Source organism: Balaenoptera ricei, chromosome 1 (assembly GCF_028023285.1).
Source record: "Balaenoptera ricei isolate mBalRic1 chromosome 1, mBalRic1.hap2, whole genome shotgun sequence".
NCBI lineage: Eukaryota > Metazoa > Chordata > Mammalia > Artiodactyla > Balaenopteridae > Balaenoptera > Balaenoptera ricei.
The window spans coordinates 15,008,898-15,026,675 of NC_082639.1; the positions used below are offsets into that span (position 1 = coordinate 15,008,898).

Genomic DNA, 17,778 nt, shown 5'->3' on the forward strand with positions numbered 1-17,778 from the left:
AAATAAATGAGAGCCCTGGCAACAACTCTAGAGAGTATATGCCGTTACCAGCTGCACTTTACAGAGAAGGAAACCGAGGCCCAGACAGGAAACAACTGGCACAGAGTCAGTGGGTGATGGGAGCAAGGATTCAAACCCAAGCAGGAAGACTCCAGAACCTTCCGTGATGAGTCCTCACGGCCCCTCCCACCTACACATTTGGACATGTGGACTCTCTTGGTCTTTATCTTGCAGAAGAGGGAAGGACTGTGGTTGTCCCAGGCCCCAGTACCAACCTTCTGAGTCAGTGGGCCGGACTGGGAGGGAAGGCCTTTTCTTGTTTTCCCTCTTTCTCCGGGAGAGTGCAGAGGTTTGGACCCCTGTTGAGGCCAGGCTGACGGGATTAGAGGAAACAGCTGGCCCAAGCCCGTGCCCTGCGGGAGGGAGCTCACATTCCCAGGACTCGGGGAGGGAGCAGCTCCCCGTAGTCCAGTCACATTCCAGGTCGGTCATTTTCCTGAGCCCAGATGTTTGCTAATGAGCTGGGGAGGGAGGCTTTCAGCCCTCTACCCCAGCTCTGGGCCCCACATTACCTCGGCCCCAAGAGGCTGGCCCAGGGCCAGCAGGCTCTGGCTTCAGGCCCGTGCCCAGGGCCAGCCAGGCCTGTTGGGGCAACTGGCGCACCGCTGCCAACCAGGTGCATCTCCGTGTGCTTGGAGACTCTGATGTGACAGGTTCTGCCTTTCCTGCTGGGGCCCCGCCACCCTGGGTCCTGGTGGTGCAGCATCCTTGCTGCAGCCTGATGGAGGGGCTCTGAGGCAGTCAAGAGGGTGTGGTGGGCAAAGGAGCATGGGCTTTGGAGTTGACGGGTCTGGATTCAAGTCTGGACTTTGTCCATCACTAGTGGTGTGATCTTGGGCAGGTAACTAGGCTTCTGATGCCTTGATTTTTCTCATCTGTAAAATGGGAATAATGATAGGATTATGGTCAGGTTTCCATACAATAAAGCAGGCATAGTGCTTAGTATAATGCCTGGCACAAAGTGATAGCTGTTGATAGTATTAACAAGTTACCTTCCAGACCCCTTGTTCACATGGTAGCCCTCCTGTAATTACGAGTCTTCACCAGACAGGTGTGACCCAATCCCAAACCCCATGTCCTTGATTAGGTGGTTGGGTGGCTGAACTGTCAAGGGCTTCTACTTCAGGCTGTCAGTATGATTTGACAAACTCATTAGGCTACCCAGTTGGTTTCTTGCAGTGGGGTGGGTTCTTACAAAATGTAGACATCCAGTCCCCACCCCACCTGGGGTGCACAGTGAGAGTGGCAGTGGTGAGCACAATGGTCAGTGTTTCCTGAGTGCCTACTGTGTACCAGGCAGTGAGGCTACACCTGGTGGGATGTGTTCCTCCAACAGACGGTAGCTGGCATCCCCTTTACTGTGTGACTTTAGGCCAGTTACTTAACCTCTCTCTCTTGGTCTTGGTACTTTCACTTATGAAATGGGGATAACAATGCTGTTTATTTCACAGATTTATTGTGTGGGTGGAAAGTGCTTAGAATGGGACCAGGCACGTAGTATAGGAAGGTGCTCAATATGCCTGAGCTATTATGAGCATTATTATAGTTATACTCATGGAAACATTTATGGGGGATATTAATTACTTAATTCAGCCAAATATATTGTAACCCTTGCTTGCCAATCCCTGGGGACACTGACACAGGTTATCCCTGTCCTCAAGGAGCCCACAGTCAAGGGGAGGAAAGAGATCTACTCAACTAGTCTAGAGGGAAATTACCATGAACAGAGGGTATGTATCCTGTGCTTCCAGGATCACACCGGAGAAGGGAGGGGTTTATGCTACTTGGGTCTTGGGAAGGCTTTCCAATCTGGTGCTTGAAGAATGCCTTTACCAGGAGATGAAAGGAGGGCAAGGGAACCCCAGGCAGAGGGAACAGCACAAGCAAGAACTAGGAGGCATAGAGACGCAGTACTGGGTTTGGAGAGGCAGGTAGGTCAGCGTACACCATGGAATTATCAACAGGCCACTAGGAGCCACCGGGATGCTCACCAACCTGTGACATTGGATGAGCAGGGCTGCTTCCATCTGGGGCTTCCAGCCAGGCTGGGGCGAGATGCATGGACACCCACCACTGTGGTAGAACGCAAAATTCTGAAATCTTGTCTCAGGACCGGGCTACTACTTTCCAGGAGCAAAGCTATTTTCTCACTTCACTGGCACACCAAACAGAGAGGGCACGACCGAAACCTGCCCGAGTGCCCAAGTACAGGCTGATAAGCTGGGTACCCCCGTACCCAACAGCTGAGGCTGGGACGCCGCGCTGGGCGCTCTGCTCTTCGCAGGAGTCAGAGAAGTGAGCCCAGGTTCCGACGTTCCGAATAGTCCTCCTCGGGACTCTCAGACCCTTCTCTGCACACTTAAGCCAAGTGCCTGGCGCTGAGGCGAGGCCCGGCGGAGGTCGAGTGACACTAGGGAACTAAGAGCGCGGACCAGCCCCGGGTCGCACGGCCGGGAGCGGATAGGTTGGGCGCACCGCAGGACTGAGGAGGGAGGACAGTCTCCTGGTGCCGCGGCTCGGTGGACTGGGGCGCCACACCCTCGGAGCAAGACTGAAGCACCCGGTTCCCACAAAAAGGAACACTTCCATCTTTGTCACCCGGAGGCCTGGCACGGCCCGATGGCCGGGCTGGGGGAAAGTTGGAGAGAAGTCCGAGCGCAGAGAAATCCGGCGGAGGGCGCTTTAGAACGAGCCGGGGCGCCGGGCTCTCTGCCCTGCCCCTAGGGCGCCGACCAGGGCGGCCCCGGTAGCTCCGCCGCGCCGTCGGACCGCGCCGGAGCCCGGCCCGGGGCTCGAGGGCGACGGGGAGAAGGGGCCGGGGCCCCGGGCGGCTGAGGCGCCCCCTCCTGCGCGCCCGGAGGGAGCGGCCCAGCGCGCCCGCCCGCTCTTTCTTTTTCGCGTCCCTCCCTCCACTGCCCCCGCCCTCGCTCCCTATTTGGAGCGGAGACACCCCTGACGTCGGAGCCGCTCGGCTCGCCGCTCCCCCGCACCGCGCGCCCGCCCGGGGCCGCAGACAGCGCGCAGCGCAGCCCAGCCGAGCCTCGCGGGGCCGCCGCCAGCCCTGCCGGCCGCCTCCCCGAGCCTCCCGGGGGCGCCGCGCCTGCCTCCCGCGGCCCGCAGACAGCTCCGCAGGAACCGGCGGGCGCGCCGCGCTCCCCACCGCCGCCGCGCGCGCGGTAAGTCCCGCCCGGGCCGGCACGCGGGCGCCCAGCTTCCAGAGGCTTCGGCCGCAGGCGCAGCGCCGCGCCCCCGGCCCTCCCGCCGGCCCAGGGCACCGTGCGGAGGCGCCGCCGCCGAGCCCGGGAGCGCGGGGGGCTCGGGGCGCCGGGGCTGGGGACGTGGACGCGGCACGGGGTGGCCAGGGAGCACCCCTGCGCCCCGAGCCGGTCCCCCGACTCAACAGGGGTTTCCATTTCTCGGTAGGAGTTCCGCGGCCAAGAGAGAAAGGGAGGGAGATGCGCGGCCGAGAGAAAGCCGGGCGGGTCGAGGGCGGGTCGGGCCGCGCGGCCGCCGGGGCAGCGCCCGGAGCTCGGCCGCGGGGCTCGCGCGTCCCCGCTGCTCTGTCCGGGCCTCGCCGCGCCGCGAGCCTCTCCACTCCCGTACGTTTCTGCCTCCTTTTTGTCTCTCTCTGTGTTTCTCCCCATCTGCCTGTCTCCCCATCTGCCTGTCTCTCTATTTCCGTTCCTCTCTTTCTCTGGTTCTGTCCCTTTCTTTCTGTTTCTCCGTTTCTGCCTGTTTTCCATTTCCCTGGGTTTGTGCCTCTGCCTTTATGTTTTCTCTCCGTCTCTCCGCCTGCCCCGCTGTGGGAGTCTCTCTCTGAGTTCCTGCGTCTTCCTGGTCCTCCGCCCTCAATATCGGACAGCGCCCCCAGCCCGTGTCGGAGGCACGGGGCCCCCACCGGGGCTCGTGAATAGTTTCCTAGACCTGGTAAAAGAAGCGAAACCCTCCCCCTACCTTCCGCCTGCCCCGGGGGACTGGCCTGGGTCATCCCCCTGGAATTGAGTCTGGGGCAGGGAAGCCAGCCTTTCCGGGGGTTCAGTTTTCGTAAGAGTTCCACCCCCGCGAGGCGGCCTGGACAACTGGGCCGTGCCGCCGGCCACCTGCCCGCCCCGCTCCCTGGGCGGGGCGATTCTGATCTTTTACAAGCCGCAGTAAAGGGGGCAGCTGGCCGCCTTGGCGTGGCCAGGGGGGTGGCCGGCACCCGGGGAGAAGGGCACATTTTCAGGCTTTCCGAGGTCCTCGCCCAGCTGGAGGACACCAGCCTGTAACTACGGGAACCCCAGGAAAACAGAGGTCAGGGCCGGAGGCCAAAGGCTGGGCGCTGGCGGGGGATGGGGGTGGGGAAGCAATTTGTCAACAAGGAGCCCCTCACCCTTTGTTACTGTGGAAACCACCAGCCTCCTGAAACTCCTCCAGATGCTGGGGCCGCTTGGGTGTGGTTTGCCTTTGGTTGGGGCCAAAGAAAAGGCGAGGCTGGAGCATTTCGTCGGTGACCCCCCCATCCCCACCCTTGCGAGCTGGACCTCCTTCTCTTGGGCCTGTGTGCTGGAGGGTGGGCCCAGGAGGATGTGCTGTGCATTAGCCGCGTATATCTTCATCCTTTTAGAGTGAAATTTCCAACTGAGTTCGCTCCTTCTCCCCACCCCCACCCCCCAAGGGTCGCAGGCTGCGGGAGCGGGCAGGGATGCTGGTGAAGTCTGCAGTGGGACTTCTGCTGAGCAGATGTGTAGGCCGGCCCTGCAGCAGCTCATTAGCATCGATTTGTTTTGGAGACAGTTTTCGGTCAGGAGGGTCTGCGGGCAGGCGGGCCGTGGTCTGGGCTGGGGGGCTGTAGCCAGGGAGGTGGGGCTGCTTGGCAGAGATGGGCAGGCCTTTGGGGCATGGGCTTGGCCCTTCGTGTCCGCCCCTGGACGGTTGGTTCATGCTCTGCCAGCGCTGACGGAAGGAAGGAAGCCACCCTGTGGTGACTGGGGTCATGGAATCACAGTGGCCTTAAGCAGCGCGCTGGAGCCAGGCTCCTCTTGAGGGAATCTGCTAAGATGGACTTTCCCAGGCCGTGCTTCCCATTTCACAGGGGCAAATGGGAGGCCTGGGCAGGTGAAGCGAGTGGTCAGTGGCCTCTAAGCACTGTACTGTCCTGCCTCCAGGCGCGCAGGGAGTCAGCGGATGAGCTTGGGCCTGAACTTGTCCTTGGACCCCAGAGTGGGCCTGCTGAGCTGATCAGGGCTGGGGTCTGACCCTGGCTCGCCCCTCCCTTCCGTTGCACCAGTCAAGGAAGTCCCCTGCACTCATTCCAAGACCTGCGGTGGTTGCCTCACTCCTGCTGATCCCCAAGCCTAGGGCTGAGGCCGCAGATGCCACACCCTCTGCACCCAGCAGCATGTACGGCCCGGCAGCCAGGCCCAGCCTGTTTGCTCGAAGTTGCTGGTCTTTCCGGGACCCTTTCCCTTCAGTCAGTGGCCCAAGAATTAGAGTCTGAGTGGGACCTTCCTCTCCGCTCCCACCCTGGCAGCACAGACAGTTCATAAAACCCTCGCCCAGCCATCATCTTGTTTGAGTTTCCCCTAAATCCATTTTCTTCAAGGCAGATGCAACCCCGGGGTTTAGATATTCTCAGGATGCATTCAGGATCCAGTGGGAGGGAGGGGGAGGGGAGGGGGAGGGGGAAGGGAGGGGGAAGGGAGGGGGGAAGGAGGGGGAGGGGAGGGGGGAAGGAGGGGAGGGCAAGGGGGGGTTGTGTGGGAAGGGGGGAGGGGGAGACAGAAGGGTGTGGGCAGAGTTCAGGGAGGGTGAGTAGCCCTGGGTGACTCAAAGCTAGCACTCGTAGTGAGGACCTCTGTTGAGGACATCCTGTGACAGGCGTCCTCTCCTGAAATTTCCATGCCCTCTTCAGTTTAATTCTCACAACTGCCCTAAGAGGTGGCTACCCCCACTTTGCAGGTGAGGAAACTGAGGCACAGAAAAGTTAAAGGGGCTGAGCTAGGGTTTGAACTGGGGTCTGTCACAGCCCGTTGTGAATAAAGGAGACCCAGAGCCGGCCCTTTGTGTGTGTCAGGGTGGGGCAGGGGAGGAGGAGAACAGGGAAAGGAAGGGACTGGGAGCATCTGGTCTGATAAGTTTGAAAAACAACTCACCACAAACCGCACATGCTTTCTGTGTGAATCCAGATGTCACCAGAGCCCACAGGTAGAAACTTCCATCTGAATCCGCTGGGGCCTTAGGTGGGAAGGATTTCCAGAGGAGGTTACGGAAAGCAGACGTTAAAGTTGGGGAGAGGCTTGCCTTCTTCTAACCATTTGCTGGCCCTGCCCTCCAGCTGCTCCCACACCAGGCTGGTTGCTGGGAACCGAAGGCCTGGTGTGTGCGTGTGTGTGTGTGTGTGTGTGGGGGGGGGGGTGAGTGGGCCATTGTACCAAGAAAATTCTGGTGTACCTGGCCTTAAGGACCCTGAATATTCAGATTTATCCCAAAGAGGAAACAGGGAGGGTGATTATTCACTTGTTTTACTAAATCGACTCCTTGCTGTGCAATGGGTGCTCTACGGTGGGTGCGGACGGGCCAGAGGTCTTCCTTGAAATCTAGGCCCCTCTGGTGAATTTCAGGTTTGATTCCAGGCACTAAGCCTAGGCAGTTGGGTGGGTGGCCCCTGTCTGCATTGCTGTTACAGGGGACCCTTCCCTGAGGAGTTGGGTGGCTCTTGACCTGGCTGGTCCTCAGAATCATGTGGGAGTGGATACAGATGCCTGGGTTGCACCCCACAACCCAGAATGTGGGGTCGGGATATCTAGGGGTGGGGCCCGGGCTTCTGAGTTGTTGGCAAGCATCTCAGGGAAGATGCTAGGTTCTGGTAGGCGTGAAACGTAGAGAGGACCCCACAGGCCCGACCCCGGAGCCTGTGTTCTTGCTGCCCCACCCCCGTCCTTCCCCAGGAAGCTGCCAGGGCAGGTGCCCTGTGTCTGCTCACTGCCCTCGTCCCCTGCGTGGGAGACATGGGCCGTCACTTCCTTGCTCTGTGCCTCAGTTTCCACGGGGCTGGAGTGGGTCGGCTGTGTCCCCTCCCCTCCCCCAGGGGCCATCTTTCTGTGTTGTTGGCAGCCTCAGATGTGTCAGGTGTCGGCACAAGGCCTCTGAGGATCCGGAGGGCTTAGATTGGGGAGTGGACGGTGGGCTGGTAGGAAGGTACCCACCTTGGGCTGAGGGTGCCCCGATTGTGGCCTCCCCACAACTCGGAGGAAGGGCGGCGCTGTACCTTCCCCAAGGCTCCAGGGAGCCAGGGGTCGGCCTCGGCCGCATGCTCCTCTGCAGGGGAATCCACGCTGGGATTTGAACTCCGCCCCATGGGGCGCCCATGCTTCCAACCCTGGCTGTGGTTGAGCCCCGCAGTGCTGACGGGGGTAAGAGACGCAGCTGCTGGGGCGGGAAGCCCCGGCCTCTCGCTTGCTCCAGATCATTCCCCGTCACCTTGTCTTCCTCTTCTGTGAAGCTCTTGGTGGTTACCCTGCTGCTGTCCAGTTCAGATCTCAGCTCTAGTGAATGCTAACTGTGTCAGCGTGAGCAAATCTCTTAACCTCCCTGTGCCTCGGTTTCTTCATCTGTAAAATGGGGGAAATACCGTATCTATCTCCTAGGGTTGTTATAAGGACCGAATAAGTGAATATATATAAAAGCCTTAGAACGGTACCTGGCCCACAGTTAGGAGCAGCTCTTACGACTGGGAGGCTGGGAGGGGTGTGCTCGGCGGATACCCATAAACCCCCTCTCCTGGCCTTGCTCGTGCAGTTCCCTCAACCACGGGTAACTAACTGTACTCCTGAGTTCAATCCAGAATTGAGAATCTCTCCTCCCCCGGCCCCTCCAGCTGTCTAACTGCCCCGCACTGAACAGCTGCTTCCTCTTCACCCACCTCCCTCGACCTCCCCTCCAGGCTCTGCGCTCCCCAGGCCCCCACCCTCGCCGCCCTCTCCGCCCTCCTAGAAGGTGCCTGGTAAACCGGTGTCAAACTGCAGGGAACCGCCTGGCCTGGGGAAGGGCATTGCTTGGCCTGACTTGCTGGGGGCCTCGGGACAACCCCTCTGCAAAGCAAGAGGATCGGCTTGGGGGATCCCCTTCCTGCCCTGGCGTTCTGGGACTCCCGTGACTTGTCGTGTGACCTTCAGGGCGGGAGGAAGGGATGAGAATCTGGGTGAGTCTCAGGAAGGAAGGTCCGACTGCTGGATCAAATAAAAAAAAAAAAATCAGCTGAGCTGCTGCCTGAAAAAACAAAACACAAGCCAACAAAAAATAAAACCTGCTAGCAAAGAGCCGAGTCCAGTGTGAAGGGGGGGCAGCAGGGGTTCTTGGGGGCCGGGTGGGAGGGTAGGTGGCGGGTGTGTGTGTGTGGGAGACCAGCCCGGCGTCCCCCCTGGCTCCTGCTCCAGCGTCCAGCTTTGGCTCTGATGCCGGCCCAGCCTCCCCACCATCCCCCAGGGGGAAGGGAACTGGCCTGAGTTGGGTCCCTGCTGGGTGCTGGGTGCTTTCATCGCATCCTCCCAGTCATTTTCAAGGAGAGGGCTCTGCTCCCCGTTTTAGGGCTGAGGTAGGTGGGTGCAGAGAGGTGGACTGTACTTCCGGAAGTCACGCAGCTCCTAGGTGGGAGGCCTGGGACTTGAACTTAGGAGGCTCCCGGGGCCATGCTTCGGCTGCAGCTCAGGGCTGCTGGCCTGGGGAGGCTGAGTGCAGCCTGGCCCCTCCTCTGAGGTCCCAGCCAGGGCTTGGTGAGAAGCCGGGCCTGGTGGGTTGGGTTATAGCACCCCCTCTGTGGGCCCAGCTGACCTTTAGCTGTGCCCTAGAGAGGGAGGTAGAGAAGGGAGGTGGCCTTCTGCCTCAGTTTATCTCATTTCCCCTCAGCGTCTGCTACAACCTGACGCATGATAACCAGTCCTCACCCTCCAGGCCAGTGACTCCCCTGAAACACTCACCGGTGTCCCGTCTCCCACTACACCTTGTTATTAACCTCAACCCCCATCTCAACTCCGCTCCCCCTTAGCCTGGTCCGGGCCCATAGCGTCAGTCCTGACCTCTCCTAATCCCAACCCCAAGCCAGCCCCAGCGCTCATCTCCAGGCTGCTTTCATTACAACCTCAGGCTCCGTTCCCGGTCCTAAGGAAACCTAACATCACCCCCTGCCCCACCTGACCTGGCCTTCCTGAGGAATCCTGATGGAGGCAGGCATAGGACAAAAGTCCCCGGACCTCTCTGAGGTCTCTAGGGGCCGGTCTTGCCTGGGGAGGCCCAGGGAGCTCTGGCCTTAGGTGGGTCTCCGCTGGTGTGCTACGGTGGTCAGACCCTGGTGCAGAGGCTAATTCCCCAGGGACAGAAAAGGACCTGGTGGGGTGAGAAAGCCTCCTGGATGCTAAGGGTGTTGAAATATTAGGTTGCCAGTTAGGAACAAGTCTATTCTATTTTCTTAGGATGTGGTTGTACTGAAAACATGGGCTTTGCTGCCCACCTTGTGAGTGAGACCGGAAATGCGTGGGTGAGAGCCTGGGTCATGACACAGACTCCCTTGGGATGGGGCAGACGGTCTGGACTCACCTCCCACTGCTCTCCCCGCTTCACCCCTCCCCACTGGGCTGGGAGCAGGGGTCACCCAGGCATTGAGATGCAGTGAGATGGGACTTGTCTCTGCTTCCGGAGACCTCCTGCAGGGAGAAGGGGCAGGACCTGAGCAGAACTTGCTGGATGGAGAGACCGGAGCGCTGCGGAGGTGGTCACAGCTCTGCAGGCCGGCCTGGGCCCTCCCTGCAAGCCCAGCTGAGTCAGCCCACGTAGTTAGCCTGCAGGAGCGGGCAAGATCCCCCAACACCTCTCACTTCCCGACTTTTTACCAAATACCTGCCGTTTCAGCAGAAGGTGGGCTGAGGGTAGCGTTGTTCTGAATGGGATTTCCAGCCCTGAGCCAGCCTGACTAGTACTGGGCATCTGTGGGACCAGTGGGACCATACTTGGCCCTTGCTCCCAATTCAGCCCCACCCAGGACCCTCTGGGGACTGTCCCAAGACACAGAATCCCAGTCTGACCGAGCTGGACCACTTCTTAAGCCTGGCCTGCATATCAGAACCACCCTGGAAGCTCGTAAAAAAAATGCAGAATCCCACCCCACCCTAGAACTTTCACTTCACTAGTCCTCAGGGAATTCTGACGCTCTACCAGGTTTGGAAACCACCAGTCCAGGGCACCCCACTCATTTCACAGGTGGGGACACAGGCCACAGTGTCCAGGGTCCCACAGCCTGTGTGGATTCCAGACTCCCAGTCCAGTGCCTTTTCCCCAATGTCCTGCCCCCAGAGGACCCCTTTGTGAGCATTGCCCTCATTTCCGAATCTCTCTGAAGCCTCCCTCCTCCACAATTCTTGCAGTGGGAGAGTGGATGAAACCTACAGAAGATGAAGTTGGGGAACATTGGGAAAATCCCCTTTGAGTCAATGCTTGTGACACACGCTCTGCCCTGCACCGCCATCTCCTGACAGGTTCTGGTATTGCCTTATTAGTGCCTCGCTCCATCCAATTCACAGAGGGTCAAGCCCTTGGCTTGGATTGCCTTGCCTCTTGTTTGACTCAGGGGTGAGGTTGGAGCTGGAGATAGTGATGTGTGTGTAGACTCAGGGCTTGGGGCTCTGATGGGGCATCCAAACGAGAAGTACAGTCTAGTTAGGGTTAGTTTTTTCACCTGAGGTCCACCCATCCAAGGTGGCACAAGAATTCACAGTGACATGAAGATGCTTAGCTTTGCTGACAACCGTGGCAACATGTCCAGGAGACCTGCTGGCTGGCCAGCCCCTCAAGGACCCACAACATCACAGTGAGGAGGGAGCTAATGATTGTTCAATACTCAACAGGGTTCTTGGAAACTGAGTGTCTGGCTTAGTACTTGCAATAATCATTGCCACACACAGCATCACCATCCCCCTTTAGATGAAGCAAGTGAGGCACAGAGATAAAAAGTAACTTGCTCAAAGCTACAAAGTAAGTTATAAAGATAACTAACACGTATGGAATGTGTATTATCTGCCAGTCTCTCTGCTCAGGGCTTTTCATGAAATACCTTGTTTAATCTCCATGATACACATCTGATGCTCGTATTATTAGCAGCCCCAGTTTTGAGGTTCATACAGGAGAAATAACTTGTCCAAGATTGTGCTTGGCTAGTAAGTGGTAGAGGTAGGATTTAGACCCAGGCAGTCAGGTGTCAGAGCCCACGCCGTAACACCACTGCCCTCCTGCCCTCTGCCCAGCCTCCTGGACCCTGCTGGCCTCACCTGCAGTCTGTACTCAGTTCAAGGGCTCCAAAGGTCACGGGCACGATGCTTCGGGTCCTGGTGGGGGCTGTCCTCCCCGCCATGCTGCTGGCTGCTCCACCGCCCATCAACAAGCTGGCACTGTTCCCGGACAAGAGTGCCTGGTGCGAGGCCAAGAACATCACCCAGATCGTGGGCCACAGCGGCTGTGAGGCCAAGTCCATCCAGAACAGGTGGGATCCCGGGGTGGTGGGTGGAAGGGATGAGGACACGGGCTCAGGGGGGAGGAAGAGGACAGGGCTGCCCATTCTTGCCTCCACCGTGGTGACACGGACACGGCGGGCTCTCCTCCCACAGGGCGTGCCTGGGACAGTGCTTCAGCTACAGCGTTCCCAATACCTTCCCGCAGTCTACAGAGTCCCTGGTGCACTGCGACTCCTGCATGCCGGCCCAGTCCCTGTGGGAGATCGTGAGTACTGCTGCCCGCTGCTGCCCAGCTCCCGCCCAGAGCCGACCCCGGCCTTGGCCACAAGCGCTTAGTGAGGCCCCACTGTGTGCAGGGTCCGAGCCTCGTGCTGGAGATACAGACATGGTCCTTGCCACGTGATGGCTCACAAGTCTGACACCAGCACGTACAGGACAAGAGCTCTTTCTGAAGCTCTGTTCTGATGTCAGTCACAGGCTGAAATCCTTTCGGTGGCTTCCCATTGTTATAGGATGAGACCAAAATCTTTGCCAGGCCCCATAAGGCCTGCCCACAAGGCATGGTCTGGCTTACCAGTCTTTTTAGCTTCATCTTCCCTCTCTCACCTTCTTCACTAGCTTGACCCTGACACCAATCCCACGTCCTTTCAGTCTCTCTTACCTACTCCGCTTAGGACCACCATGGGGCCTTTGCACATGCTATTTTCCCTGTTTGGCATACCTTTCTCCTCCTCCCCCCCCCTAGTTAAATTCTAGTCAGTCCTCTGCGCTTGGCTTAGGCATCATTTTCTCAGAACCCCTTTCCTGATCCCCCAGGCACTGTGTACCTCTGCTTTGAGCATCTGTCACACACACAGTTTTTCATCTGCATTTGGGTGATTTTGACAAGTCTGTTTTCTCTGCTAGACTCTGAGTTCCTTGAAGGACCATGCCTGTCCTTGTGTCCCCAGAGCTGGCATGGAGAAGGTGCTCTGTGGAAGGAGGGAGGGAGAGACAAGGAGGAAGGAAAGGAAAAAGAAAGGGTAGCTAGTGGTGCGACAACAGGGGAAGAGTGAACGCTAACGGGGCTCGGGGCTCGTACAGGGCGAGCCTTGGCTGGGCGGGGTGGGGGGGTGTTGGGAGGGGCTCGTTGAGGAAGTGATGTCTGGGCTCGGGTCCAAAGGTTGAGTAGAAGTTAAGTGGGCAAAGTCTAGGGCGGTGGGGAGGGGGCAGGTGGGGCAAGGGCCTCCCAGGCAGAGGGAATGGCATGTGCGAAGTCTCAGGCAGATCAGGCAGGACAGAGTTGGCGGGAGGGGGGCAGGGTCAGGGGTGGAGAGAGAGGTCCGCCGGAGGTCAACCTCAAGGTCCTGGGTGGCCTGAGTCAGGAGTCGGTTTTTCTGTGAGAACAGTGGGAGCCCTGAGGGGGTGAATTTCAGGCAGGGGCGGACCACTTGGGTCCCCTCAAGGTGCCCTCTGGCTACTGTGGGGATGGGCAGGAAAGTGGCAGGACGTGAGGAGACAGGTCAGGTGGCTCCTGCAGGGCCTCAGCCCCTCCCCCTGGATGGGCCCAGGTGTCCCAGGTGGGCTCAGGCTTCTGGGGTCTCTGGGATTCTTGGTCCCATGAGGAGTGTTACCCTTGGGGCCTTCCTGCCTGCCCCAGGCCCTTGGAAACCTCTGTCCCCTTCTCTCCTGCCCTCCGCAGGTGACCTTGGAGTGCCCTGGCCATGAGGAGGTGCCCAGGGTGGACAAGCTGGTGGAAAAGATCCTGCACTGCAGCTGCCAGGCATGCGGCAAGGAGCCCAGTCACGAGGGGCTGAGCGTCTACGTGCAGGGCGAGGACGCGCAGGGCTCCCAGCCCGGCCTCCACTCCCACCCACACCCTGGCGGGCAGACCCCCGAGCCCGAGGATCCCCCCGGGGCCCCCCACGCAGAGGAAGAGGGGGCTGAGGACTGAGGCCCCCGACTCTTCCTCCTCTCTCATTCCCTGTGGAATGTGGGGTCTCACCCTCCCGGGGAAGAGTTGGGGGAGAGGCTGAAGCCCCCCTTTGGCACTGGATGGACTTGGATTCAGACCTGGACTTGGAACGCTTCCCGGTTGCCACGGAGATCTGAAGGGGGTGGGACTGGCGCCAAGCTGCACAATTTAATATATTCACGAGTTGGGGGGAAGAAGCAGAGGTCTTCAGGGTTCTTTTTCGGAGGGGGGTTCTCTTCTTTTCTGCCTCCTAGACATGTGCCCTGGGGAGGGGGCATAGTTGGCTAAGCTGCTGAGTTGGGGTGAGGCCGTCTAAGACGCGCCAAGGCCCGCACGGCCCCTCGGTGGGGCAGGGCCCTGGGGTGCAGATGGTGGGGCAGGGCCCTGGGTTGCAGATGGTGGCGCTGGGCCCTGAGCTGAGGTTGGGCGCCTTGCCAGCGGCAGCCCTGAGGCAGGGCTAGGAAGACCACTGGCAGAAGCAGGACACTCCAGCCCCACTGGCTTCCCCAAAGGCCTCGCACCCCCGTCCCCAGGGCAGCTTCTCCCCGGTGGCACTGCGGTGGCCCTCCCTCAATGGCTAGGTTGGGAGTCAGGCCTGGGCAGGACCCTGCTGACTCACGGCCCTGGAGCTGGGAGCCAGGCTCCCTGCCTGCCTTGGCTTTCCGGGGGGCGGGGAGGAAGGCGGGGGAGGAGGAGCCTTGCTGGGCCAGGGGGAGGGGATGACGCCCTGGACCAGAGAGCATCCTTCCCTCCTCGCGCTCTCCCAGATCTTAGCGCCTCTCCCTGCCCCCCAGGTTCTAGGCCCCTCAGAGCTGATGGAGCCAGCCTCACCCTCTTGGGAAGCTCTTTCTGAATATCTGATGGTGGGGAGGGGTCTCCCTTACCCAGAGGTTCCCAGGAGGGACCTGGGTGGGATGGATTCTGGATGAGCCTCAAGGAACGAGGAAGAGGAGGGGCGAGGGCTCATGGGGCGGCTGTGTTCACTGGGGCTCTCCAGCTGCCTAGTCCCCTCCCCCCACTCCTCCCAGCTGCACTTTAGCCCTAGAGGGGGTGCGGGGCCCCGGGGGAGGGCTGGGCAGGTGGGCAGGGAAGAACGCCCCTCAGTACCCATAGCTGCCTGCGTCTGCTCTTCTGTCCCAGGGCCGCTGCCGGCCCCACCAACCAACCCTCTGCCTGGGGGTGCCCCGGCCCTCACGGCTATTCCGACAAGAGCTTCTGGAGCTTGTAACCAGTAGGATGGACCCCGAGTTTTCTCATGAATAAATTCGTTCAACACCTGTGTTCTCTTCCTCACAGGGCAGCCCTGCTGACTCAGGGCTCCCCAGGGGGAGGGAGTCAGGCTGCGTGCACATGGAGCCCTGAGCGCCCCTCCCCGCATCCTGGTGGTCCTCACTTTCCCGCTGTGACATGCCCCCCCTGGCTCCTGGCTCCCCACCTCCTGCCTCCGTCCTTGTCTGTCTGTTTCTGGCCTCGCATATACGTTGGCTGGGCCTCCAGAACCCCTTTTCTGTCTTTGACCTTTGATCCCTTAGGCCCATGACACCTCCTCACCCTCACTGTGACCCTGCATCAGCCCTTCCCTGCACCCCAGCTGGCTTGGCCTCTGGAGTAGGGGAAACAGACAAAAACTAATGATTACAAATTGATATAGGAGGTGGGGTGCTGTACTAAGTACTTTATATCAATTAACTCACTGAATCCTCACCACCACCCTGCGATGCAAATACTGCCCTCATTTTACAGAGGAGGCATCTGAAGTACAGAGGGATGAAGTAATTTGCCCAGGGTTAAGAAGTGTCTCCAGTAGGACTTGAACCCAGGCAGTCTGGCTGAATCAGTCTTCTCGGTATAACCTTAGTAACTGCCATTTGCTGACCACCTACTATGTGCCGGGCTGGGTGCTTGACAAACCTGGAGTCCCTTCCCCTTCACGATGACCCTATGGGTTTGAGATCATCGCCTGCATGCAGCTGAGCTCGGGGGCCCCCCAGATTCTCCATTGAGACAGGGCTGGTGGGATGGGTGAGAGCTATGACTCTCTTTCTTCCTTGCACACATTGCTGTAACCACCAATACCAGGCAATTTATATATATTGTTTCTAATCCACGGAGGATCTTCATTTTGCAAATGTGAACTGAGGCCTTTATGCCCTGGGAGTGATTCCCCCAGGCTGGGAGGCAGCGGTGCGCGCGGATTCCAGTCTAGCGCCCTCTAATGATAACAGTTGCGTACTACACACACGATTTCCTCCGGATACCAAGGCTTCCCTTCATGGCGGCTCTGTACTGTTGTGTAGGTCGTGTACTTCCCAACTACAGAATGGCGCTTCTTGCGGTCGTGCAGGACACAACTATCCAGGGTGGTCCTGTGTCCTTTGATGTGGAATTGGGTCGGAGAAAAGTATATCTCTCCTGCACACAGACCTCAGGGACCTCTCAGTCAGGCAGGGATAAGCCCTGGCCATATTAACAGTCATTCTATACAGCTGGAGGTGGGAACTGACTAGAAGGCACAGAGAAAGTACTCAGAGACCAGGTCCAAATGAAGGACTTCCTGGGGTGGTGTCCTTGGTACTAGGCCTCTGAGACCTGAGCATCAACTTGGCGGGATGAGTCTTGGTCAGGAGCTGCCTTCATCCTGTGTATGGAACAAGGTGGGGGTATAAATGGATAGATATGTAAAGAAATTGATAAGAGCTGGTTGAAAAGGAGGCAGGCAGGTGGGTTGGCACGGCTGGTGGCAGGCCTGGAGTGCTAGCCAGAGTTCAGACTTCACTCTCATCACAGTAAGAGCCCTGGAGGTGTCTGCACAGAACCGGGTTTCAGCGAGACGAAAAGAAGTCTTGTGGGAGGAGGAGGAGGGGGAGGCTGGAGACCGCCATAGTCCAAGCAGGAGGTGATGGAGGCCAGAATTGGGTGGGGGCGGGGGAGGCCTAGGGAGGCAGGGCCATGGTAAAGAGGCGGGGCCACACAGGAGAGGCGCTGCTGATTGGATGTGGGAGCAGCGAGTGGGAAGAGCCAGATCTGCGAGAACAGAGAAGCATCTCTAGTTGTGCCAGTTTGCCAACGGGAGTGAGATGTGGATTAGTGACGGCCAATTTTTCTCTTCTCCAACCTCAAACTGAACCACCAAGACACCCCAGAAGAAAAATTGAAGGTCCCCCTCCACCATTCTCCCCAATCTCCGCAAGGGTGGAGGGATTGAAAATCTTTACAAGAGATAAACACTGACACAGCACTGTCCACGCTGGCCCCTCTCCGGATGGGCGGGTAATTAGTACCGGCTTCCCCTCCTTGTTTGCCTATATAGAGCCGATAACTCCCATCTAGTTTTCCTCCCATGCTCTGAGCCTCTGGGAAAATCCTGTCTGCCTGGGTTCAAATCCTGGTAGGCTACTTCCTAGCTGCGTGATCTTGAGCAAGTGACTTAAAATCTCTGAGGCTCAGTTTTCCCATTAGTAAGTTGGGGAATAATGATCGCACCACCTCATTCCCAGGGTCGTGGGAATGAATCAATGTACATGTAGAGCTTGGAACAGTGCCTGGCATATAATAGAACCTCAATGAATGTCAGCCATTATAATAATAATTATTGAGAGTAAATGATTGGCCCACAACTGCTGGTGGTTGGGCTGATAGTTTTCTTCATTCATTCATTGAACATATATTTATGGCAACCTAATATGTGCTGAGGATACAACAGTGAACAAAGCAGACAAATCCCTACCCTCAGTTAACCAGTTGGTTAATGCCTCCTGCGAGAGCAGCTCTGAGCAGGCCTCACAACCTCCCTGGACCTTGGTTTCTCCATCTCTGTCATGAGGAGCTCTCCTTGGTCCCCTCTGTACTGACAGGCATGGAGATCTGGGACAGAGGACTTCCTAAGACTCAGCCGTCCCACTGTGGCACAAGCCTTCTCCTCTAGGGAGGGAGCACCCTGTGGCTAGAATAAAGAAAACACTGAGCATGCTTCTCTACCCTGAAATGTTAAGGACATGCAAGACTGTATTATTCTATGACCGAAATGACAAATTCAGGTGCGCACGCAGAACTTCTGAAAAGTTCTTAAATTCAAGATAATAACTGTGGCCACAAGGTGGCACCACCACCCAGGCCCAGTCTTGAAAAATTATTTTTTTTTTGAATTTTATTTTATTTATTATTTTATACAGCAGGTTCTTACTAGTTATCCATTTTATACATGTTAGTGTATACATGTCAATCCCAATCTCCCAATTCATCCCACCACCACCACCACACCCCCGCCACTTTCCCCACGTGGTG

At 58.2% G+C, this 17,778-nt stretch overlaps 1 protein-coding gene across 2 annotated transcripts; it reads left to right on the forward strand.

The window, feature by feature from the left end:
- Positions 1-3,111: 3,111 nt before the first annotated feature.
- NBL1 (NBL1, DAN family BMP antagonist) lies at positions 3,112-14,769 on the forward strand. Of its 2 annotated transcripts, none has more exons than XM_059915194.1 (4): positions 3,112-3,236; positions 11,375-11,569; positions 11,694-11,805; positions 13,222-14,769. In XM_059915194.1, exons 2-4 carry the CDS (start codon positions 11,403-11,405, stop codon positions 13,471-13,473), a joined length of 531 nt encoding a protein of 176 aa, XP_059771177.1. In that variant the 5' UTR covers positions 3,112-3,236; positions 11,375-11,402; the 3' UTR covers positions 13,474-14,769. The 2 variants fall into 2 exon arrangements, with proteins under 2 accessions (XP_059771177.1, XP_059771171.1); XM_059915188.1 differs by having other exon boundaries at positions 3,113-3,236; positions 11,334-11,569.
- Positions 14,770-17,778: the final 3,009 nt, after the last annotated feature.

Coding starts and splice junctions, on each gene's coding strand:
- NBL1 (XM_059915194.1), top strand. CDS start 11,403: ATGCTTCGGGTCCTGGTGGGGGCTGTCCTCCCCGCCATGCTGCTGGCT. Junction 11,570..11,693: donor GCCAAGTCCATCCAGAACAG/GTGGGATCCCGG, acceptor CTCCTCCCACAG/GGCGTGCCTGGGACAGTGCT. Junction 11,806..13,221: donor CCCAGTCCCTGTGGGAGATC/GTGAGTACTGCT, acceptor TGCCCTCCGCAG/GTGACCTTGGAGTGCCCTGG.